The sequence below is a fragment of the Borostomias antarcticus genome, assembly GCF_949987555.1.
Source record: "Borostomias antarcticus genome assembly, chromosome: 4".
In the NCBI taxonomy this organism is placed as follows: domain Eukaryota; kingdom Metazoa; phylum Chordata; class Actinopteri; order Stomiiformes; family Stomiidae; genus Borostomias; species Borostomias antarcticus.
In genome coordinates this window covers 20,604,440-20,629,815 of record NC_140237.1, presented here as the reverse complement: position 1 = coordinate 20,629,815, position 25,376 = coordinate 20,604,440, and the positions used below count along the sequence as shown (strand labels likewise).

At 43.3% G+C, this 25,376-nt stretch overlaps 2 protein-coding genes across 3 annotated transcripts; both read left to right on the top strand.

The window, feature by feature from the left end:
• The first annotated feature begins 11,278 nt into the window (after positions 1–11,278).
• Positions 11,279–18,596, top strand: eif3m (eukaryotic translation initiation factor 3, subunit M). The gene is made up of 11 exons (XM_084437227.1): positions 11,279–11,397; positions 11,950–12,082; positions 12,316–12,454; positions 12,785–12,908; positions 13,650–13,744; positions 13,972–14,055; positions 14,696–14,795; positions 14,963–15,044; positions 15,520–15,663; positions 15,920–15,980; positions 18,359–18,596. Exons 1-11 carry the CDS (start codon positions 11,356–11,358, stop codon positions 18,480–18,482), a joined length of 1,128 nt encoding a protein of 375 aa, XP_084293353.1. The 5' UTR covers positions 11,279–11,355; the 3' UTR covers positions 18,483–18,596.
• A 2,530-nt stretch (positions 18,597–21,126) lies between these two features.
• On the top strand, positions 21,127–25,340 carry prrg4 (proline rich Gla (G-carboxyglutamic acid) 4 (transmembrane)). 2 transcript variants are annotated; one of them, XM_084437231.1, is made up of 7 exons: positions 21,127–21,366; positions 21,626–21,738; positions 21,842–22,005; positions 22,107–22,134; positions 22,558–22,699; positions 22,816–23,004; positions 23,440–25,340. In XM_084437231.1, the coding sequence occupies exons 2-7, from the start codon at positions 21,630–21,632 to the stop codon at positions 23,465–23,467; spliced, it is 660 nt and encodes a 219-aa protein (XP_084293357.1). In that variant the 5' UTR covers positions 21,127–21,366; positions 21,626–21,629; the 3' UTR covers positions 23,468–25,340. The 2 variants fall into 2 exon arrangements, with proteins under 2 accessions (XP_084293357.1, XP_084293358.1); XM_084437232.1 differs by having other exon boundaries at positions 21,127–21,370.
• The last annotated feature ends 36 nt before the right edge of the window (positions 25,341–25,376 follow it).

Sequence of the window (25,376 nt, the reverse complement as noted above, 5' to 3'; positions counted from 1 at the left end):
CAATGGTGTAGACAGCCCTGACGCAGTGACGCAACGTATCATGCAACAGAATATTCAACAGTGTTTATGTGTGTATGTGTGTGTGTGTGTGTGTGTGTGTGTGTGTGTGTGTGTGCTCGCGCGCGCACGCGCTAAGAGAGAAATTTAATGGAGGTTGCGACCTCCAGGCTTAGCTGGAAGTGGGACTGCCCTGGAATGTTGCAATACAGAATTCGGACATATCCTGTCTAATAGAAATATCACACATTTATCTCAGAACGTCTAATATAATATATATTTGCACACCACACATTTACTATATAATGCACTATTACACAATATACATTTGCTTAATGATTAATTTAATTCAAATAGAGAATTATTATTTGACAGAGAAAACCAGATTTTTTGAAAAAATAAATAAATGAGTATGGTGATAATAAGTAAAAAAGGTCAAAGCATTCCAGTGGTTTACCACTCCATATGAGAGGAGCTCCACCCTCACTCCCCTGTCTGAGGTCATGTTGGGCTGTATGTTTCTCTGGGTTTGAGTCATGGGCTTAATAAACCCAGGAGGGCAATATGATAAAGGCGAGAGTGATTGTGCTCAATGTGGATTCTAAGCCTCTTTCCCAAATTCCTTATTCTGTAGGAGTTCTCATCATCCACCACTACAATAGTGAAACCGCCGTGCGATTCGGGGGTCCGAGACCCTGGCCATCTCCGGGGAGCTCCTACCCGGCTCTGGGGCGAGGCTAGTGGGCCGGTCCCCGCCGACTCGCCTCAGCCCCTCCCACCAGCATCTGGAATTTCGGTCTGTGTCTCCAGTGAAAGTCACTGACCCCTGATTCAACTTTCAAAAGTGGGTACCGAGACGGAGAGGTGGAGAGGGGGAGAGATGGAGAGAGGGAGAGATGCAGAGAGGGAGAATGTCATGGAAGGTGAGTCTAGTGTGAAAATTGCTCTATCTATCATTATCATTGAAGGGATAAGTGCATAACTGTACTTTCTTGCAGAGAGAGCATTGGCCAGGCGTGTGGTACATAAAGCAGGCTGTAGAATAGAGTAGATGACCCTCGAATCATAAATTATGGAAGTAACAAATGTGTATTTGCTTAAGTGGCTTTTAGACACTTTTAGACACACTTACTGTAATTTTTCTGTCAGACTGTTGCACAACCTGGCCCACGTGCTGTACAGCTACTATATACTGTAAGGCTTTGATGAAGAAACGTTAAATCTTTACAGTTTTCACAATGCTTTACGAGTTGACGATTTGTCACAGTTCCTCATTTGTGTTGGCGATGTATTGATGGAGGGTGTACTGGCTGGATACAGAGTGCAACATAACCAGGTTACACCATGACTCATAAAAAAGAATTACTTGCGGACCACCCAAAAAGCGACAAGAGAATCACTACCTCGGTCGCCACAGTGGAGATACTTCACTGATAACTCTGGCACCAACTAAGATACTCAGATTTACTCATATCCTTTTACTGACCCCTGAAATCTTAGACTCAGTTCAGAAGGGACGGCTGTGGTCGTGATGTGAACGCCATGATCCCTGACTCAGTATATTTCTGGGACAGGAATGAGTGCAAAGGCAGTTCTCGATCCCAGAGGAGCACGCAGGCATTCTAAGGAAGTCCAGGCAGCCATTTTAATAATAATAGCAAAGAAAAGTAATTACTCCCAATACAATTAGAATGTCCTCCTCTTTCCAACAACTACAAAAAAGAACATATTTAACTGTGAACAGTCAAGCACACGGCATGTACAGAGGTCTGCAGATTAGAAGTATCTTTACTAAAAATATAAAACTGAAAAAGTGAATAACTGTTGACCCATGACATTACGCTGGCTATTCCTGCCCCAGTGGAGTCGTTAAAGAGGGCCTCCATCAAAGGTGACAAGGCCTGGAGAAGAGAGCCTTCCACGCCACATGACGGATGGCAGCCCCCAAATACACTCTCAGTCCCCAGATCAATCTGTGGTTAAGTCCGGGTTTAAAACAACACCGCCTTGCAGAGAAAGGGAAATGGTCAATACTACCTTTGACCTCTGACAATGAGAACACACAGTGCATCCCTGGCGTGATTGGCTGTTTTCACCCAAATTTGACATGATAGACGACACAAAGACTTTTCCCTGAGCATGTGACCTGACGAAGAAAAACAGCAGGCCTTACTCACATGCCAAAATTGGTCTTGACATACTATTTTTCCAATTGGCATGAAGGCTGAAATGCTACTCAGTCCTTAAAATATATTCCTGGATTATTTTTTATAACAGTTCAAATTACGTAAATGGGGTTTGATCCCCTTTCAAAGAAGACAGAGGAGAAAACCAATGTAGCAGGTGTTGTTGCAGTTTTGCTGACTGAGGCACAGAGCAGAGCTGATAACAGACCCACATTCATGTGTCACATTTAGTCACCAGTTCTTCTCCATCTGCTTGCGGCCTTTATCACATGCGTACGATGAAAAACAATGTGTTTATTACTTAGAACTATCCCTCCATCTCCACGCCTTCCACATCATCAACCATTGCTCGTAATACAACCCAACACTTTTCACTATTGCACTGGATAACTTACCTCCAAATTATCAAGACGATGATTCACAACAATACAGTGGAACACGTATTTACACACTTACACACTCTACTGATGATAGGTTTAGTGGACTTCAATCTCTCATTTCCAATGTGTTTTAACTACTCCACCCAAATGGTACATTTTTAATTTATTCTCCTATCATCTCATGAAACACTTCAAAGCGAGCTGGGTATCAGAATGAAGATAAGAAGAGTGGAGAGCTATCTGAGTGAGAACAGACGTTTCTTTAGCTTGTTTGAGAGAAACGACACCAGCCTACAGTTGTCTGCTGAAGGTTCACACTCCGCCTCCGCCCCCCCCCCCCCCCCCCGGTCACTGAGCACTATGTTCAAGTCCTAAGACTCATGTACCTAAGTCTTGATCTACCAAGACCCATGTACCTCAGTCTTGTTCTACCAAGACCCATGTACACACCTCAGTCTTGATCTACCAAGACCCATGTACACACCTCGGTCTTGATCTACCAAGACCCATGTACACACCTCGGTCTTGATCTACCAAGACCCATGTACACACCTCAGTCTTGATCTACCAAGACCCATGTACACACCTCAGTCTTGGTATGAAACTGTGGATGAGGAGAGAAAGACAAGGTGTTAGCGATATTATGCTGCAAATCTGTATCTAAGAAAGTTTGGTAACACTTTCTATGAAGGCCATGTTTATAAAGCATTATAAGCACATTCATAACACATTATAATGCACTTATAAGGCTTTATAATACTCTTTATAAATGTATACATGACACCTTCTAATAAGGTTTATAAATGAGTATAAGTGGTAGATATAATGTATTATACCTCCATGCTACACAACACATTATAACTAACAAACTTTAGCCAGTTTAGACACATAGAGAACTGCTCTAACGTACCATAACAGATTATAAATTCTACGTTTCTGAAATGGAATAATGTCTTATAAACATCAATAATATGCTATAACATGACTTTGTATGCTTTAAGTAAAGTGGCAGCAATTGTATCATTCTATAACACAATTAGGTCTTATGAGCAGTATTAGTTGTCTGTAAGTAAAGTGACAGCACTGTATAGGGTTATTAGCAATTGTATAATACTATAACACAAGTATGAGGTCTTATGATCAGTATTTGTTGGCATTTAGCAATTGTATAATACTATACAACAATTATGAGGTCTAATGAGCAGGATTTGTTGGCTATAAGTAAAGTGTAAGACAAAAACATTCATTAAAATCATGTTATAGTATGATACAATTACTAATAACCTTATACACTGCTGTCACTTTACTTAAAGCTCACAAAGTCATGCTATAGCATATTATTGATGTTTATAAGACATTATTCGATTTCAGTACATTTATTATCTGTTCTGATACCTTAAAGACGTTCTCCATGTATCTTTATAACAGGCTAAAGTTTGGTAGTTATAATGTGCTGTGTAGTACGGAGGTATAGTAATGGAATGTATAATACATTATATCTACCACTTATAGTAATTTATAAACCTTATTATAAGGTGTCATGCATGACTATAAACATTTCTAAAGAGCTTTATTATACATGCATTCTAATGTGTTATGAATGTGCATATGATCCATTATAAACATGACCTTCCTAGAAAATGTTACTGAAAGGTTCAATACACAAAGACATGTATACAGTACCTATCTATGTACTTCAGAACGAGGAAGAGGAGGACGACAGCGATACAGGCAACTTCATCTGGACAGAAATACAGGTGTGTTGTGTTGGAGGTTGTAGCTATCAGACAGGACACATATCACCGTGGGGGTCATTAACTCACACATCCCTCACTCTGCCCACGCTCTACATCAAATAACCTTGGACTACAGTTCTTGTGGAACGATGCCCGGATCCAGATTACGGACCCCAAATGAGATGAGATTCCTCAACACTGGTCATGGTGACCTGTAGAAAGCATGACTGTTTCAGACCATGTGGTTTACAGTTATCTGGTTCTCTGGAAAGCACCACAATGTAAACTCTATGTAAACCCATCCAAGAAACAACATAAATTGTATTACATGCTGTTATTTTAGGGAAGCAATTCTAGCTGCAGTGCAAATAATGATATGCAATTTGTAAAACAAATAAAACATACACAGTACAATTCTGGACTCTCATACTGAGCTGCTGCTTTGACCTGAGGCCTAGTAGCCTCGGTTTCATCCAAGGCAGGTGCCTGTGAGTCAGAGGTGCACAGCAAGGACTAAAGAAACCACTATCAGTCTGTTACAGTAAAACCCACAGTCATCGTCACCCAGCCCCACCTCACAGCTGGCTGGCTTATCAACAGACACACTTGCACGGAAGCTTAAAATCTGTTGTGGTTGTGACAGTCAGAGATGATTTTCAGTGTTTTCAGATGCAAACAGCAAACAAAAACATCATATCATATCGACGAATCAATACAGTAAATACAATATTATAAAAGTAAGCTTTGTCCATAGAGAGGGATTCAAACTTCAAAAAGGTGGTGGATCGATTTGAAGGAAGGACACACACTATGACGTGCTCTAGGACATATGCAATGTAAATTACAGATGTTCAAACTATGGAGTTTTCCTGGAACTCAGATGAGATTGCTCAGGGATACAGGGATAGGTGACCAGGGAGTGATCTGAAGTGTGTTTGGATCTCAACCTCTGTTTGCTCCCTGTGCTTCATGTAAAAATAATTTTAAAGATAAAACATTACAAAACGGACACCTTTTAATGGTGAGGGAGAGAGTTGCAACCTAAGCTTTTCTTCATGATGGATTACACACTCGTGAGTGCTGCCTACTCTCTTGGCAGGAGGGAGATGATAACATAAGTAGTAAGTGACCTTCCCTTTTCTTTGAGAAGTCTGCCACCCTTCCCATCCAGTGAGTGTACATAACGTAAACACCCTTCTGTCATAAAAGAGAACCATCCGTCATTCCCAACGCCCTATTCCTGATGCACTGACTGGGACATTCCAGACAGACACATCAGAATTCCTGGAAGATTGTGGCTCCATGCACTCCTCAGATTAGTCTGAAACAAAACACACACATTCCACGTGAGGGAATTAATGAAGTCAGATAACTCAACGTTAAAACTGTGAACCCGCAGTTTGATCGCTCCATGTGACGTCAGTGTGTGCTTTCACTATGTGATATATGGCTTGACATCTGTGATATTTACGTTAGCCGCCCTAGTGCGTGTCATGTCTTAGTTGTCCTTGAAGGCTAAGAATGTGCCCACGTTACACACTTTACACGTTACACGTTGACACTACATGAGTGACTTCCTCAGAGTGTTACACATCATTCTGAAAATAAACATTCCTTTTTTCCACAAACTGAACAGAACTTTTTCTGCCACCTCCTTTTGGGTTTGCTGTTTTGTTTGGAGGGTCTGGAGGGTCAAGGGTCAATCAAACATGGCTCCATGGCGGTATAGATTATCTAGTCACTAGATTCTAGTGTGTGACCCGATAATTGATCACAGTCAATGAACAGCTATCTAAGCAGCCCACTGGCATCTAAGATCTGGACACACATGCCCACACACATGTGCACAAACACACACACACACATGTGCGCGTGCACGCGCACACACACACACACACACACACACACACACACACACACACACACACACACACACACACACACACACACACAGGGAGGCTGATCACTCAGGCAACACCAAGGGTCATGTCTTCTGCTTTGAAAGAAAACAAGTAATCAACTAGATGGACAACTCATCCATTTGTCTATTTTTAGACTGTACAGTCAGGTAGTGTTGAATAATGAGCATCAACAACACTGGATATTTCTGAACAGTTATCTCATTGACTAGAGTACAATGGTTTTCATAACTTGCACTTAACCACACATCTAAATCCGATTACCATACTCCGATTTCTAACCTTAACCATCAGGCAGAATAAAAAAAATAAAAACAACATATCACAGAGTGTAACTTGGTTTAGAGGTAATCTCTGCCAACTTTCGATGGAGCTCACCCATGCGACACACCCATTAATGAGGTCACATGATGGATGGGGCTGAGAGGGGGTTGAGGACAGCGGTCGGGAAGGTGAGGAGGACTGTGGGAATCGGACCGTTAGAGGGAGGAAGCGAGGCCGCCATGTTGGCTGATGGCTATGTCAGTGATTTAGATGAAGACTGCCACACTTGACTGGCTGACAGTGAGAAACCGATACCTGCTGAGCAAACAATGCTATCTTTTATCTCCACAGTATGGGTTCAAAACGTGTCCACTTGAAAGAGCCAAGACAAATTAATTGGAATGACTTATTGCCAGGGTTAAATGCGGAGGTAGACAGCAGTACTGTGTATTCACACATGAAATTCTTCGTCTAGCCCATTAATTCACAAAAAGTGTGAAAGGCAAAAAAGTCTTAAAGTCTAAGCAGGTGAACTATTAAAGCAAATGTATTATGCTGCGGTATAAGGTTACTAAGGAGATAAGAAAAGCTAAAGGAAACATTTTCATCAATAGGCCTATCATTAGTGAGGCTAAGGGCAACAAAAAACTAATTTGGAAGCAGATTCAGAAGCTAACAGGGACCGACCATCTTAGGTGCAGTAAACAATTAGAACTAAACATTTGATGGTAACTTATTACAAGATTCAGTGGAATTGGAAAAATACTCAAATAAATACATGTACTTCATTGACTTACATGTACTTCATTGACTCTCTCGCAAAGATTGCACAATGTTTCCCTAACACATGAGTTTTATTCCAGTGAATATCACTTTGCCCTCGTTTAACATGAATTATAGCACAGACAGTATAAACTCACTCAAGCCTTCCACAGCTAAAGATATCTATGGGATGACTCAGCTATGCTTAAGAACCTTAAATCATTACCCCCGTCCCATTACACTGATCATTAACCTGTCAATCTCACAGGGGGGATTTCCACAGCCGTCAGCCGTCATACATGTATCACCTATTCTGAAGTCAGGCAATCCTCAGGATATTTGCAACCACAAGCCAATCAGCATCATGCCTGTAGCGTCTAAGGTAGCAGAGAAGTGGGTAGCAGAACAGCTTGTCTCCCATTTAAACAATACATCCAATGTAATTTGGCTTTAGAGCTTATTACTCTACAGACACTCCCTGTGGCATAGCGTTGGTCGAATGGTCTGTGTTTGGGCAGCTCGTGGACCTGCTCCGTGATTTGGATATGCTCCAAAATGTAATGGCTTCTACGTCGGCCCATGCTACACCCCTCTACCAAGTTTCATGAAAATTGGTCTGGTAGTTTTTGCGTAATCCAGTTAAAGAGTGAACCAACCCGCCAACCAACACATGCCACCGAAAACATTACCTCTCACCCAGCTGTCACTGGGTACCGCTGGGGCAGAGGTAATAAAACAACACCTAAGCTACTTGAAACATTGTACAAACTCTCTATGTTTTGGACTGGAAGTCGAACACCTATCACCAATGCTTAATTTTGAGAAAGTATCGATTTTTGAGTTGGGATAATCTGTGCAAATCTTTGCCTTATTTTTAAAATCTTGCATAGAACTGCTCCACTTCCAATACTAACCGGGCAACTAACCGGGCAAACAGACCAGAGGTTCAACTCGTGGAGACTGTGGTGTAGGTCTACCCATTAGAGATTAAGCCACTTTGCATTCTCAGTAAAGGTGTCGCAGGAATGGAATTCAGTACCACTGCGTATTAGAGAACTTAGTACTTACTGTTCCTTCACTGGGCAGCTGAAGTTATTATTAATTATTATTAATAGAGAGCCATGTGTACATTAGTGCTGCAACCGCTGCTTCTGCCAGCATCTTGCCAACTGTCTTGTCCTGTTTACTGTATTTGTTATGTGCAGTGCATGCTATTATCCATGCTGATGTATGATATGTGCTTTAGTGTCATATATGTGTTCTTACTGCAGGTGCGTTTGTTCTGCCCAATGCCTGCTATAGTCAGTGTTATTGTGCCTGCTCTGCTTTAGTGTCATATCTACGCTATGCTTGTGCATTTGTTTTGTTACATGCCATTGTCTTTCAATCTGTCCTTTCATGTTTTATCGTCTCTCTTGGGTCACTTATTTAGTTTTGGTTTTGTTAACATGCATTTTAAACCTATTTTATTTTTTGAAATTTTATTTAACCTTTATTTAACCAGGTTAAATAAATCAAGCAACACCTGACCAAAATGGCAGCAAAATTTTAGACTGCCTTTAAACATCCGGCCATGTACAGCAGATGAAAACTAGCCATTTTTATAAAAGTAGACTAATTAAATCTAGTCTTGAAGGATGATGAAGTAAAACATGACACATGACAAGGAGTGCTTATTGGGTCACACGCTACTTCACGGTTTGGTTGGGCTACGTGCAGGAGAATTTCCAGTCATCGGCTGATGAAATTTGAAATACAACTGTAATACTCTTACGACTGAGGAATTTACTGTAAACATGGGTTGTCTACATCTGACACACACACACACACACGCACACAAACACACACACACACAAAGGGAACTCTGAGCAATCAAGGGTCAGAGTAAGGCCAGTCTGAGAATAAGCAGCAATGGCCACGACTGACACTCACTCTTCATCTGCCAGGTTGGTAAGACCAAGAATCACGGTATTGCTCATTAATCAGACCAAACAGTTTCATTAAGAAACAGGCCCTGTCTGCACACAGATGAACTAGAATATGTTCAGGAGATCTGAATCCAACAGTACATGCTGAAAAACATATCACAACCTGGCATTTTTACAACCTCTTAAAAAAGACACACAAAAAACAATCTCTCAATGCACCTGGAGCTTCAAAGCTCCCCATCGCCCCCCCCCCCCATACCTACGAAAAACTCCTATTTTGGAGTTGAAATACACCAGGCACTTGACATCAGCTGTTAATCAGCTAACGAAAGCCCCAGTTACACAAGCACACATCAGGAGAAGAGGCCGTAAATTCTTCGTTGTGACAGCGTACGAGAGCAAGGAGAGAGCGAGGGTAGGGTTTGGTACCAGGCACTTTCCTTCCGAGCAGGGTGACGCATCGTATGAGCGCTGTGGCGAAACACCCCATGGACCATTTCCCTTCGGCACACATCCTTATCCTGCTGAGCATAATAAAAACAGAGTGCAGCTCCATCTAACTGTAACTGCTTTGTAAAATATATGACAGCCAGGCTTTCGATGAGTTATGAGCTCACTGCAGGTTCTGCAGACTCTCTTACACTCACTCTGTATGAGTATGGGGATCCAAATCAACAACGTGAGAGAAATTAAGCCCTGTGGATCTTCTCTTATCCTGAGATGCCAGATTTGACTAATCAGGGAGCCTAGTTTTTGCTTGGCTTTCCACTTTCAAGAGGTAATGACGTCATCAGGGTAGCAGTGACAGTGAACTGACCAAGGCTGGTGGTCAGGAGCATGCATCAGTTTTATGAGTTGGTATAGAGGAGGGTGGGACGCTGTTGTTTGGAACGGAGGGCACTCTGCTTTAATCTGGGGGAGTTTAGCCTGACACCCTGTTACTCTGTGACTTGTGCTGAGAAAAGGTCCAAGTCTGAGATGACCACACAAGAGTAGAAGGGGCTGAACATGCCTGTGATGGTGTCATTTAATTTAATTAAATACCCAAGAGCTTACCTTGAGGAAGAGGGCAACCATTTTTGTTATAGCCATGTGTATTCTTTCTGAACAAGGTACTGAATAAAGTTGTTGAAGAAAGGCATATAGTAGAAAGGGGCAGCGTATATTCACCGTTTAAATTGAAAGGAAACACTCCCTCAAAGTAAAAACATTTGGTCTGACTAAATATTTAGTCTGGGTTAGGAGCACAAGTAAATGATTCAAAACTCAATACGCTTAAAACGGCAATCTCAGGTTAGCATTGAGTCCCTGTTTTTTGGAGTGAACTGATCCAGTTAGCTACTCCTTCACAACCTTTTACCTCAACCTCCTCAATCACACCTAGAGAAAGTGGCCTGTCAGTGGAGCTAAATCAACCGCAGTGTCCCAGTTGATATGGCTCCATTCCCATATCCTTGGGTCAGGGGGAGTGCGGTGTTCCTCTTTGATGCTCACATTGTTTCCGGAGTTGAAAACTCAGGGGGCAGTCATGGTGGTCCTCAATGGATCAGATAACCACTCTGAAGATCTCCTTTACCTCTGTAACTCTCATCCAGGGTTTAATCCCTAAAAGATAAGATTGATGCTCTGATGAGAAAGGGTGAATGGGGTGTCACACCAGGTGGCCATGGTGGTCTTGATCATTCAACAGAATAAGATTTGAATACTGTCTGATCTCTGAATTGAGCACAAGCTCCACTCCCTGTGAAATAGTTCAATAGTTGTATGGTTTAAAAAAAAAAAAAAAAAAAAAAAAAAGCCTACATTTCCTTTGACATTTCTGCCATTCCAACACTGACAGAAGTGGCTTGAATGAGTGGTCTTCCATAATCAGTTTAAGACATTAGGCTAGCTAGGCTAATAATGGTCCAACTATATTATAACCTAATCATTAGACCAATAATAGTCAAGCTAGCATGCTATTTAAAAAGTCGGTTTAGTATGGCACGCTACCTGTCCTGTGCATGGATATTTGATGATATTATAGGTCCTCCATATGCCTTGCTGCGTGCGGTGCGAACGGTCCCTTTAACCAGTCGACCCGGAAGAGCATCATGTTCACCGGCACTTTGGCATTTTCTTTTCCGCTGGTCTCAGTAGTCGTGGGAGCGTGGACTTGATCTGTGCCCACTAAAATCAACAAAATGAGCGTCCCAGCATTTATAGACATAACAGAGGAGGACCAGGTACGACATACGTGTTTTAGCTGTATTTTCAAATGAGTCAACCGTCGCGTGATACGCAGATAAAGGTTGACCAGCCAAATAACATTAGCATGCTAACGCTAGCTAGCTAGCAACATGAGTCGAAGCAGACGTCTTTGTAGGTAGAAAGGAAGGGATCTGTTCAAGCTGTTGGCTAGCCAAGCTGTCTAGCTAACTGTTTAGCTAACGTTACGATAGTGGATGTTTTTGGGACAAATACACCATTAACGTTACTGGCTAGCTAGCTTGTATGCTGTGTGAGCTGTCAGATTTAGAATAACGTTAGCGAAGGTGGATTCAGAAAGATCTGGACCCAGGGAACCTGACAGCTGTTTCAAACCGTGTTTGGTCGCTATGCTAGTTATCTAACGTCAGTAACGTTAATGTTTACATGTAGCGTTAGCTAGGTATGTAGGTACCTTAGCTAAATTTAGCCAGCTGTTGAACGACGAGTGTAATGAACGACAAATGTAATGGATCTGTTTGTGTTTTGAGTTATATTAATGCTAGCTGTTTGCCATTCCTTGTTGACAGGCGTCCGAGCTCAGATCCTACCTGAAGGCCAAGGGAGCAGAGATCTCTGAGGAGAACTCTGAAGGAGGGCTTCACGTGGACCTGGCTCAGATCATAGAGGCGTGTGATGTGTGTCTCAAGGACGATGACAAAGGTGAAAGATAGGGATACACCTGTGTAGTGCACCTCAAGATGACCACTACCATCACAAACTAATGCACCTGCAATGGCACAAAAAACACTGCTCATTCTCTTGTTCACCTCCCCCTTTTCTCACTTTTTTTTTTTTTAATTTACTGCATATAATGCCTTCTGAATATTTTGCTGTTGCTGGGACCATTCTTAATCTCTCTCTCTCTCTCTCTCTCTCTGTATTGCGCTCTGCAGATGTGGAGAGTGTGATGAACAGCATAGTGTCTCTGTTGCTGATTCTGGAGACAGAAAAGCAGGAGACCCTCATTGAGAGTCTGTGTGAGAAGCTGGTCAAGTTCCGTGAGGGAGAGAGGCCCTCTCTCAGGATGCAGTTGTGAGGCTTAACCCTGCTCTCTCTCTCTCTCACTCTCTCTCTCTCTCTCTCTCTCTCTCTCTCTCACACACTCTCTCTTTCACTCTCTCTCTCTCTCTCTCTCTCTCACACACACACACACTCTCTCTCTCTCTCTCTCTCTCTCTCTCTCACACACTCTCTCACTTTCACTCTCTCTCTCGCTCTCTCTCTCTCTCTCTCTCTCACACACACACACTCTCTCGCTCTCTCTCACACACACACACACACACACACTCTCTCTCTCTTTCTCACATGCAGTGTCTAAATTCCTTCCACAACGACCCGCTCTGTGTATATTGTCGTTTGCAGGCTGAGTAACCTGTTCCATGGTATGGATGAGAACGCCCCTGTGAGGTACACGGTCTACTGCAGTCTCATCAAGGTGGCGGCCACCTGCAACGCCATCGCCTTCATCCCCACCGACCTTGACCAGGTACGCTGACTGACTGAGCGCGCCCATGCCTGCAGCCCATGCACACCCGCCATCTCACACAATATGCTTCTCCGCCATCATTCGGCTGTGATTTTTTTGGAACCGGTGTATGGAGGGTGTGAGGGACTGTTGATGTGACTAAGGCTGTCAACTTTAACACGTTAATGCTTTAACATATTAAAAAAAATAACGCTAATTAATCATGTTACCAACTGGAATCCAACTTCCTCCTGTAATTCCAAACATGAGTGTTTACCTGGCTGAATTACTGAAAGGATGTGAAACGTGGATAAGTTATCTGTGCACTTTCAGTAGCTAATTCAGCCAGGTAAACACTCTCTGAGATAACGCGATGACTCAGGAGACATCTCACCCCCCCCCCGCGTGCTGAACTACACATTTCATTTGAAAAAGCTTTTAGATGGAAGTTTAGATAAAACCGAAGTTTTGTGCACATATCTGTCTTTCCACTGAAGCAAGTTGAGTAAAAACCAGGCCAGGTCCAGTCTGGCTTGTGGGAGTACATATAGCTGCTCTTTTGATAGTTCTAACCACTTTGTCAGGCATTTCTTGATTCTAACATCACACATATGCCTAATTGTTTTATGTCCCAAAAAAATACAAGTAAATACTAGTATTTTAAACTTGTGATTAATCATGATTAATAACAATTACAATAATTATCAGCCTATTATTGTGATTAACTCGATTAATTTCTTTTACGGCCGTGTTGTGGTTCAGGTTCGTAAGTGGATCACAGACTGGAACCTGAACACGGAGAAGAAACACATATTGTTAAGGCTGGTCTACGAGGCCCTGGTAGACTGCAAGAAAAGGTGACTTGTTAATCTCACACACATGCCGCCTGGTGCGTCCACACTGTGCTTTTGACCCCTGGCCTGACCCTTTTGGCTAACCCATCAATTGTGTTTTAGTCAGTGGATGTAGATGGGATAGAGAGTAGCCTTTTCCATGTAGTTAGTTGTCAATAGTGTCTCTTGCCTCATCATTTATCGGTCCTTCTGATCCGTATTTTGCAACATGCATGTTTATTTTGTCACAGTGAGCCTGCAGCTAAAGTGATGGTGGAGCTGTTGGGGAGCTACACAGAGGACAACGCCTCCCAAGCACGCGTCGACGCCCATAGGTAGGTATACACCCGATTCCAACATTCATTGATGATCGCGAATGAAGCTCCGAACGTTCGTTCTCAAAGAGAAAAAAATAACGTTAATTTGAAATCTCTATTAGGCCTACTGGTTAGTAATGTTATTTTTTCGCCCAGTGTAATATTTCACAAGAGCCGTTGTATTCATGATATATCACAGGTAAAAACTCTTCTATTTAAGTTAGATAATAGCCTATGTCTACTCTTTCCATTGCTTGCGATCTCCCATGAATCCAATAGGTCACTTAAAATGCGAACATTTCTATGCCTATTTTAACTAATTGAACCGATTGGGGAAAACATTGTTATGTGTAAAAGCACTTTGTGTTGCCATTTCAATTCATTGTGCTCGTGTACAATGACAAAGTGAACTTGAGTCCAAATGAACAAAAAAAATAGCTTTAATAATGGACACCGAGTGTCCACACAGCAGATTTCTTCTCCAACGTTACACGTGCACTGAAGTATTTGTAGAGTGAGTGACACGTATTGTGAGATTCGATTGTCAATACAACAAACCATTGAACGTTCGGGGCCAGCCATATCTTAGAGCAGTAGTTTTAGATGAATGACTGGCTGGCTTGGCTGTCATTCATCATGCTCTGGGCCCTCCCCTCAGATGCATCGTCCGAGCCCTGAAAGACCCCAACACTTTCCTGTTCGACCACCTCCTGGCCCTCAAACCTGTCCGCTTCCTGGAGGGAGAACTCATCCATGATGTGAGTCCTAAACCCCTAGCTCAGGACCACCCGAAACTCATCCCGACTGAAGCGCACCACATTTGATCACCATCATCGTAACTACAGAAGTCAGTTTGCATGTGTTTATGGTAAAATTCATAAACCCTGATAATGAGCAGTTTCTCTCTCTACCCTCTCTGTTCTAGCTGCTGACCATCTTTGTCAGTGCCAAGCTAGCAGCATACGTGAAGTTTTACCAGAGCAACAAAGACTTCATCGATTCCCTCGGTGAGTACGTTGCTAGCTTGTTGCCAGTTGCACTGATGCACACAGTGAACACACACACACACACACACTGATCCGCTGCCCTCTGTTGACAAAGGGCAGGAATGTGTGTGTCAGCACTGTGCCTCTGTCGCAGAGGTCTAATTAGCATGGCGAACCTCCCTCGCACAAGTGTGTGGGATGGACTCTCTCAGCAAACTACAGAGTGGTGTTTGTGTTAATATGAGTGGCTCCACTTTATATACACACTGGACAGAGATACAATCAGGATCAGGACCCTCCTACTCACTCGGACAAATAAATAACTGTAAATAACTCTGTTCATGGGGGACAACAATTACCCACCTCCACACAAGTTCCGATCACCTCAGATATATATATATATAAATATTTTAGTGATTTGACATGAATGGTATGTTATCCTTGCCACCTACGTGTGCTGGCTGTGCTGTAATAAGGTTGTGTGTCGTGTTCTCAGCCCTTTCCCACGAGCAAAACATGTCTAAGATGCGCCTGCTGACATTCATGGGCATGGCGGTGGAGTTCAAGGAGATCTCCTTCGACACCATGCAACAGGAGCTGCAGATCGGAGCGGAGGACGTGGAGGCCTTCGTCATCGACGGTAACCCCACTGTCCCTCAATATCTAATGTAAAGAGAAGAAGGTGTAGGTTTTCGAGAGTGTTGGGATCAAAACTTGTGTTGAACCAAAATGTGCATCATTTCCATGAGTCAGTGAATCATTTATTTTTCGATGTGGGTGTGTGTGTGTGTGTGAGATAATGTTGTTCTTGATGGTTGCCTTGTTGAGACACATACACACTGTCCTCACACTACTGCCTGTCTCTTAATTCCTTCCTACCTGCTTTATGTCTATAGCTGTTCGGACCAAAATGGTGTACTGCAAAATCGACCAGACACAGCGTAAAGTTGTTGTGAGGTAAGTTGTTGAAAGAAATTCTACTACAGTGGAATTGAATTGCGTTTTTGCTCAGCTGAAGCTTATCACGTCTGCTGTTCGAGTAGGATGTTGTCTTGTGTCTGGCAGACTAAGGCTAGAGTTCTTTATAAAAGTATGTGTAGTGATTGTGTCAAGGTTACTGCTAGAGTTTCTCTTTGTACTCTTCTGGAGTGAAGAAAAGCAATTTTTTGGGGCATGTTTAGTATGCCATTGTTGATAGATTTCCTCAAAGGAAATCAACCCTTTTATTTTTAATCTTGGCTTCAAAGAGGTTTCCTTCTTTGACTTCAGAAAAACGCAGACTAGAGGTCTGGATACAGTATATGGCCCCTTTAATCACCGAATTGTTCCCCGTGTGAAATGACTCCCCTTCAGATTAGTTGTCACATTTTGCACCTCATTGTCAGGGTAGGCTCCATAGCTCTGTCAGCAGCATTTGATACAGTAGACCACCAGATCCTCCTCTCCACCCTCGAGGAGAAAGGCGTCGCTGGCTCTGCGCGCTCCCTATTTGCATCCTACCTGACCGGCCGCTCCTACCAGGTGACATGGAGAGGGTTGATGTCGGAACCGCGTAGTCTGACTGCGGGGGTTCCACAAGGGTCTGTCCTGGGTCCTCTCCTTTTTTCCCTCTATACTACATCTCTGGGCTCTGTCATTCGCTCACATGGCTTCTCCTATCACTGCTATGCCAGTGACACCCAACTGGTCCTCTCATTTCCCCCTTCTGATACACAAGTGGAGACACGCATAGCTGGGTGCTTGGCTGACATCTCGGAGTGGATGACAACACATCACCTCAAGCTCAATCTGGACAAGACTGAGCTGCTGTTCCTCCCGGGGAAGGGCTGCCCGCACCAGGACCTGGCCATCAAGACACAGTGGTGACGCCGACTCGGACTGCGAGGAATCTGGGTGTGATCCTGGATGACCAAGTCTCATTCTCCGCACATATCACATCCGTCACACGCTCCTGCAGATTCATGCTCTACAACATCAGGAGGATTCGCCCTTTCCTCACTGATGAAACGGCGCAGGTGCTCATCCAGGCCCTGGTCATCTCCCGCCTGGACTACTGCAACTCCCTCCTTGCTGGGGCTCGGCGTCAGCCATTTAACCCCTGGAATTTGTCCAGAAAGCTGCTGCTCGCCTGGTGTTCATCCACCCCAAGTTCTTCCACACAACTTCCCTTCTCTGTTCCCTACACTGGCTCCCTGTAGCGGTTCGCATCCAGCTCAAAACTTAGGCGCTAACCTACAGGGAAATGAAAGGAACAGCGCCCTCCTACCTCCAGGCCATGGTCAAACCCTATACCCCCTCCCGACCGCTACGCTCTGCTACCTCGGCGACTGGTTGGCCCGTCACTCCGAGGCCCCTGTGGTCGATCGACACAGTCACGGCTCTTCTCTGTCCTGGCCCCGCAGTGGTAGAACAAACTGCCCACTGATGTCAGGACAGCAGAGTCGCTGCCCATCAAAGTCGCTCCTGGGCGGCTGTAGCTCAGTTGGTAGAGCAGGTCGTTCAATGATCGAAGGGTCAGTGGTTCGAATCCCGGCTCCGACTGTCCACATGTCAAAGTGTCCTTGAGCAAGACGCCTAACCCCAAATTGCTTCCAATGAGCAGGTTAGTGCCTTGCATGGCAGCTACCGCCATTGGTGTGTGAATGGGTGAATGAGAGACCATTATAAAGCGCTTTGAGTGCCGGTAAGGTGGAAAAGCGCTATATAAGTGCAGTCCATCTTTCGTTGCAGGCTCAAAACTCATCTCTTCAAGAAGTACTACCACAATCCTCCCTCTTAAATGGTAAACGGACTGCACTTATATAGCGCTTTTCCACCTTAGCGGCACTCAAAGCGCTTTACAATGGCCTCTCATTCACCCATTCACACACCAATGGCGGTAGCTGCCATGCAAGGTGCTAACCTTCTCATTGGGAGCAATTTGGGGTTAGGTGTCTTGCTCAAGGACACTACGACATGTGGACAGTCGGAGCTGGGATTCAAACCACTGACCCTTCGATCACTCAACGACTGAGCTACAGCCGCCCTTAAGCACCTGTTGTATTTTTAGTTTGCTATTCTTGCACTTTGCCTTCAACACTAGATTATGCTCTTAGTCACTTGTTTTAGAAAGGAGATGCACTTGTGAGTTCTGGCAAGTAGTAATACATTGGCTGTTCCTACGTTAAATGCAATTATTGTTAGTCGCTTTGGATAAAAGCGTCTGCTAAATGACTGTAATGTAATAGCTCTGTACCATAGCCATGCCCCAAGGCTGTCAGGTGTATCCCCAGACATGTTGTTTCTTATGCATATCAGATTAACACTCTGTCTCATCTCTGTCGTAACCCCTCCAGCCACAGCACACACCGCACCTTTGGCAAGCAACAGTGGCAGCAGCTCTCCGACACCCTCAGCTCCTGGAAGGCCAACCTGGCAACCGTGAAGACCAGCCTGCAGACCCTGTCCCCCTCTGCCTAATTAACCCCCCTCCCTCCCAACTAAATTGCTATCATCCCTCTCCTCTGGTCTCTAAATCCCCTGAATCTGTTAACATTTTTATATCCACCCAATAAAAGGCGAATGGAGATCTTCCATGGTTGTTCATATTATAACTGTTGGGGGTACTCCTATAGACAAGATTGTGATTATGAAATACATTGAAGCAGGCAGATATAGGGTGGGAGTAGAGTAAAGCAGGCATTTGATCCTTGCTTAGTTTCTTGGCACTCATTCCTATAGTAAAGGGGAAGAAATGCATCTGTGTCATTAGTGTGTGTTAAAACTATCAGGCACTGATCCAGAGAACATGGAACTTGGATGATGAATGTGCTGAGCCAGACTGTAGATAGAAAATGGTTATTTTGCAGGTCTCTCCCACAGGGACTGTGAGGAAGTTGCAAACTGTTTTGCAATTTGCAGATAACTTAATAAAATGGATACTTCACTCAAAATACATATAAAGAAAATTTACTCAGATTGTAACTGCATTTTATTCTCCCCTACTGTGTAGCTGGAATATAGTTTGGTTTCTTGTATACTTTGTAGCCTTGTCTTTATTTTAATTCAATTCCTTATCTTTAAATCCTCAAAATCATCTAGTCAACTACATGCACTTTTCTGTCCTATAATCTCAATCTCTTAACAAGAACACAACAGGGGAGAAATGGTAACAAGCTCTGTTTCCATAGCCACTCTTGTTGTCCAGCCTGAGGTGTAAAACGCCTAGCCGCTGTATGTCGGCTATGTCACTGTACTTGCTCCAAGCCTGCAGAAGCTCACCACTCACTCCTATCCTAGCGTCCTCTGGGAGCTCCGTTCCCGGGTCTTATCAGTGGGAGTAAATCACACAGCACTTTCCCAGAAGCACAACATCATCACAATCGCCCACAGGTTGGGGTAAAGAGGGAGCAGGGAGACGAATGTAGTGACAGATACAGAGCTGGGCTTTACAGAACACTAGAAACCCCCCATGGCATGTCCAGGCCTTTCTCTCGCACTATCTCCCTTTAGGTCATGCATCTCCTATATCTTCACAGACATTGTTCTATGTCCCATCATAAACATTACTAGTGTCTACTTCACTCTTTCATGTGTCTAGTAGGCTAATTGTCTCATGGCTGATGTGTGAGATCATGGTGCGAGATGTCATATTTTTCACGTAGTTTCTAGTAACCTAGGTTAGATGGATGTCTACCGTTGTAAACAGGTGCTCCACCTTGCGGAGTGCATGAACTGAATTTACCATTTTTTCTTCATGCAGCTCAGACCGTTCACCATGAAGCTTGAATGGAAACAGCTATGCTAATGTGTCATTTCGGTGTTCTAGATGCCTCTTCGATGACTCACGGGCCACATATGTCATCGTGAAATAGTTTTTCTTAACTGAATCCCTGACCATTATGTCAAAGACATTGTCCTGTCTTGTTTGGCCTTGTTTTCACCATTAGAAGTGTGACACTGACAGATATCCACACCAACCAGGATCCATAAACTCAAGTTTACCACACTAAAACCTAGAGTAGCCTACCATTGTAGCATTAAAGGCCGTAAAACTCAGCTATCCCAGGAAGTGAGGGCTTTCTTACGAGGCTAATTTATATACTCGCATTAAAAGTGCAGAGACAGCATTGTGAACACCACGAAGTGCTCTGGTCTGGAAAGCCTGTTCAGCCGTTTGGGGTGACTTATTACATACAAGGGGTTTGCCCCATTAAAAGGTCATTAAACTAAGCTGCTCTTTTAAATCCCTGTAAATCTTGGAAACAAAGGTCAGTTTGCTGAGACAGAGGTTGTGGGACAGAAAGAATCCTGGCCATGAAGTCACTGTCTGAACTGTGTCCCAATCAGCTAGGCCTGTTTGTAGAGACTGTGACACTTGTATGTTTGAATTCGAGTGTCCAACAGAGTTTATGTTATTGCAATAGTCGTGGGTAACGTGCATTAATGATTCACACGGACACTACTGGGTTCTTTCTTCAAACTTTAGTGAACTCCTAGGGTGACACGGAACCCTGCCCACTTGCCCGCCCTCTCCCTATCTCCCCCGCTCGAGCTCTCCCCGTCTTGAATCGTGCCAGGCATTACTAGCCGCATAGAGTCGGCTACACTCAGAACCAGGCCTTAACAATCAAACTTCAATCCGCTGTTCAACATTACATTCTAGGCTAATAGGTCATAATGACACATAATAATAAACCTAAACATAGCCTACATGCAGACAATAAACCTAGATCCACTCTTACATTATGTATAGCCTATTACTCTTTATGGTCTCTGAGACCACCAAATGTTGTCTTTCTATGGAGTAGCCTGTAGACCAAAAGGCACATGGCTACATGTGGTGCCTGTAAAGGTAATGCCATATTCAGCGTGAAACAAGCTAAATCATTATCGAAAAGGGTTTCGTGATGACTCAATGATTGATAAGTGTTGTTTCGGGAAGCCTGGCTTATTTAAGCTATTCTTGGCATAAAACATGTCAGATGACTTCATAATTCACAGGCGACAGGCAGATATTTGTGAAACGCCAGGACGGTAGTGGGTGGTGTTTTGTTCCATCTAGTGCCCGTACGTTGTACTCCAGGCTATAGGAGAATAGTAATCGGTGTGTCCAGGTGAAAACGGTAGATTAGTCGGGTCTACAGGTAGTAGATCCTCGGGGAGTGAGGTCACAGTTGTTCGTGTTAAACATTTGTTGTTCCTAGGTCCTGTCCGATTTACGCCGAGAAAGTAGCCTAAAGAATGTAACAATTAGCTTACAATGCGGGGTTCGTGATTGGTGACGTTATACAAGTAGGCAACTTTGCAAAACGCTAATCTCAAAACATCGTAGGCTACATTCAAGTGTCGCCAGTTATTCAAGGTAGGTACGTGGTATTTCCCCTGATTTCACTTCAAAGTCGGGTTGGTGGCATTTTGAGTGTAGAATTATTAAACTTTGTCTTGTATTTTAGGGTAGCCACTTTTGAGAACTCGATCTGCCAAAGTTTGTTGTGAACTTGTTTCATAATGTAGGCCTATACGGCCTTATAGGATGCGTAGCCTAGGTACTCTGCATTAGCCTACTTATAACATGGGTGTGTTTATTGGCCTGATGCCTCACCCCACTTTCCGTACTACAGGTGAATGGCGATGCTCTTCTATTTAATCATTCTATATCAACTGCTTCCCTGTGGATACTTCGCTTGTACGACACGTTTATTGCACACTGCGGGAACCGAGGATCAAAAAGAGGGTGAGATATTAATTAAACTGTTTAACATTGGTCTCGATTTAGCCTACACATTGTTGTTAGCACAAGTGCTAAAACAAACTCTTGCACTGGTTTTGTCCCCTAGTTTTTGTGGAAGTGGAGGATGCAAACAAGTTCTTGGGACGCCACCTACTGTTCAATCGATTCGACTTTGAGATCTTCACTCCTGGCAATTTGGAGAGGGAGTGCTATGAAGAAGTTTGCAACTATGAGGAAGCTAGGGAAGTCTTCGAAAATGATCCAGATACAGTAAGACGAAATACTAAGTGTGTAGACATCACATTTATAGCAGTGCTTGCTTAGTTTTTTGACACACTGATGTTGTTTCTTGTTTTTATCTTTCTGTCCAGAATGCCTTTTGGAAGATATACACAGAAGGTAATGATAGTGGCGTATGTGGCTGTGTAATGAGGAGGCTAATGTAGAGCAGTCGTAGAGTAGTGAAACTCACTGCCTTAGTGTGAAGGATATGCTAATGACCCTGCCAAGCAGGATATTTCTCTTGGCCTAGCTTACTTGATGCTTGTATCTGTCACTTATGTCATGCAACATTCACGGAAATTGGTAACCTGTTCTCCCACCTGTTTGACAAGCAGAATATTATAGCTGTTAACTATTTACTCATCAATGCTGCTCTAGTTTCGGAGGCAGCTTCTTGAGTAGTCATGTTGTCTGTATTTTCGGTTTGATGTGCTGCACCTTCTCCAGCAGTGCACTACTTCTACCCTGAACTATATAGGTCTACACCCAATAACGGGCCAGCTTATAGTGTTGTTGTTCTGTGTGACCGTGAACCTGCAGAGAAGGACAAGGGGCCATCGAAGCTGGATGTGACTTCCCTGCTGGTGGGTCTCATAGTGTCGGGGGTGTCTGTCGTCATCATCGGCTTGCTGATCTGGTACTTCTGCCAGTGCAGGTGTAAAGATGACTTCTCTCGTGCTGGGTAAGTTGTGGTCATCAGTGGTATGAACAACAGTGGGGACAGGCACTTATGTTGGCTTTTAAGGTTGCTTGTTTTTGATGTGTGTGTGTGTGTGTGTCTCTCTCTTTCTCTCCCAGGTCCACCAGGGTGCGTTCGAGGCGCAGTAATGCTTCTCTGATCATGCGGAGGCTGGAGGAGGTCTCCCTGCAGCCTGTTCTTCCACCCCCACCCCCTTTAGGGGACAGCGACGCCCCGGGACTGCCCTCCTATGAGCAGGCCATAGCCAAATCAGGCCCACATGACGCCCCCCCTCCTCCCTACCCAGGGTATGTATACATGAGTCTGCACATGCACTGGAGCATATTACATTACAGAAATGTATATGTGTGTGTATGTATTTATATATGGGTCAATGACATAAAGGTGTCCCATGTCATTCAGTACAACTCTGTGTCCCCTCAAAAACTTTTTTTTTTTCATAATCACAAGTGTATATATCCATGCGTAGACTGGCAGAAATATAAGTACCCTGAAAAAATTTCATTATTTTATTTAGAATTCCACATTTTGTGGGGAAAAAAACCACTCAGCGTTATACTGAATGACATATATGTCATTGACCCATATATATATATATATATATATATATATATATTATACATATATATATATATTATACATATATATATCCTACACATATATATATCCTACACAGACATTTGCAGCTTAAAACCTGTCTCCTGTTTTGTTTACCCTTGTAGATCACAACCTGGCACTATTCAACGGTAGCATCTTTGACTAGATGGCTGCATTTTTGGCATCATCAAGGCATTGCATTGGCAAGCTGGTGATCTTTTATTAATACTAAAGTGCCTCATAATGTTTGAATCTACTAATTTTGCAGAGTAATGTTCTACCATTTGACACTGAAGGATATACATGTATTGTGGTGTAACCTTGTGCCAATCCTTGTACTTCTCTCCCTGTAATTCTACGTAGATGTTATCTGTCTATTGATGTTTCTTAATTACTGCTGATGTTTGTTTTCCACATCATTAAGCAGTTTATTTGTGCTGTTCACACAACTGCTTAGATTACTGTGCTCTGTGCTTAGGGATTTCTGCTAAACTTTACTTCAATGTACTCTCACAACCCACATCTGGTTGGGATACAGTAATATATGACACTGTGCCCATCCTCGATCTTGACCCCGTCACACACCAATCCTACATGTGAGTGAACGAGCTCACACTCAGGGGAAAAGGGTAGGGTTGAGAACCAGGATGCAGGATAAGTGGGACTACAGTACCCATCTCTCTCATCGTCTTATTGTAACCTGCCAACTGCTGTGTTTTTATAAACGGAAAATGAAGTGAGATCTCAATGACACCATGTGAAGTAGCCTGCTGGATAGTGATTCAGTGTAGTATTAGTTGTAAATAGTGTAGTACTCAAGACCGCTCTTGGTCTCGACCACTATTTGAAGGTCTCGACCTTATCGGCCGCATTTTTACTCAGTGTTGTCTCGGACAAAGATGACTCTGTATTTTATTTCAAGACCAGTCAAAACCACAACTGCGGGAAGATCACTCAGTTGCCTGTGCATAGTATCTCATTTATTTGTTGTCTAATTTATGTACGACGTCCAGCTTCAGATGCAACAATAACTTGTCAGATCAGGAGTGCATATGGTTTCCATGTTCTACATTTTATCATGTGTCATACATTGTGGAACCAGTGTGGAACCCGCACTGTTCTGGTCTCGATGTTGACTCTGTCTCAAACCCACAATGTCTTGGTCTTGTCTCGGTCTCGATACACTCTGGTCTTGGTCATGACTTGGTCTCGGTTTAGGTGGTCTTGACTACAAGACTAGTTGTAAGTGCTGAGAGAAATCTAATCTAATCTAATCTTATGTAACAGTGTTGTTGATAACATTTGTCCGTTATGTATTTGGATCTGATGAATGAAGTCAAGTAGACTGTTTTAGTCTCATTGATAACATTACTTTTCTTACTATTGCAGGACACTTGTAACTCACTACTGTGGTGGAAATCTATTAATCATGAAGCAATATTATTAAATTAAGCCACTTAATGGACTAACAACAAGACAGGTAAACTAGACTGCTATTGGGCTGGATAACTACTGTAAAGTATGAATTGCTGGAGGGCAGCTGAAGCTGCAAGACCTCTTCACATGGGTATTAGTTTTGTAAGGGTTGAGAAATTGTGTTGTAGTGATGTGATGGCACTGTGCACCAGCTGTGTGATATGGAATGTGTCGGCCTGTCGTAGCTCCTGTTCTGTTTCCTGTCACACATCCTTCCTCCTTTTTCATTTTTTAAAGGTAATCTCTGATCTAACAGCGGATAGATGAATGCACATGCACTCTTGTGCAGCTGTTACCAGTCTGTCATGATAGGATCAGATCATTTCCCAAGAATTTTAAGAATTCAAACAAGGCGTGTGAGAGGGTATCGGGGGACTCTGTGCAGTGCTAGGCTGTCCCCTGTAGGATGTTATGTCTATATTACTACTGTATTGATGCCAAAACTCAGGGTGACATAAGTGGACAATGTTCTGTTTGTTTACTGTTTGGGTTAAGTGATTGTAAGCATGACTGCGCTTAACAAGTTAACTGAGATTTTAATAAATGTATATTTAAATTACATCTTTTGTGATGATCTTGGAATACT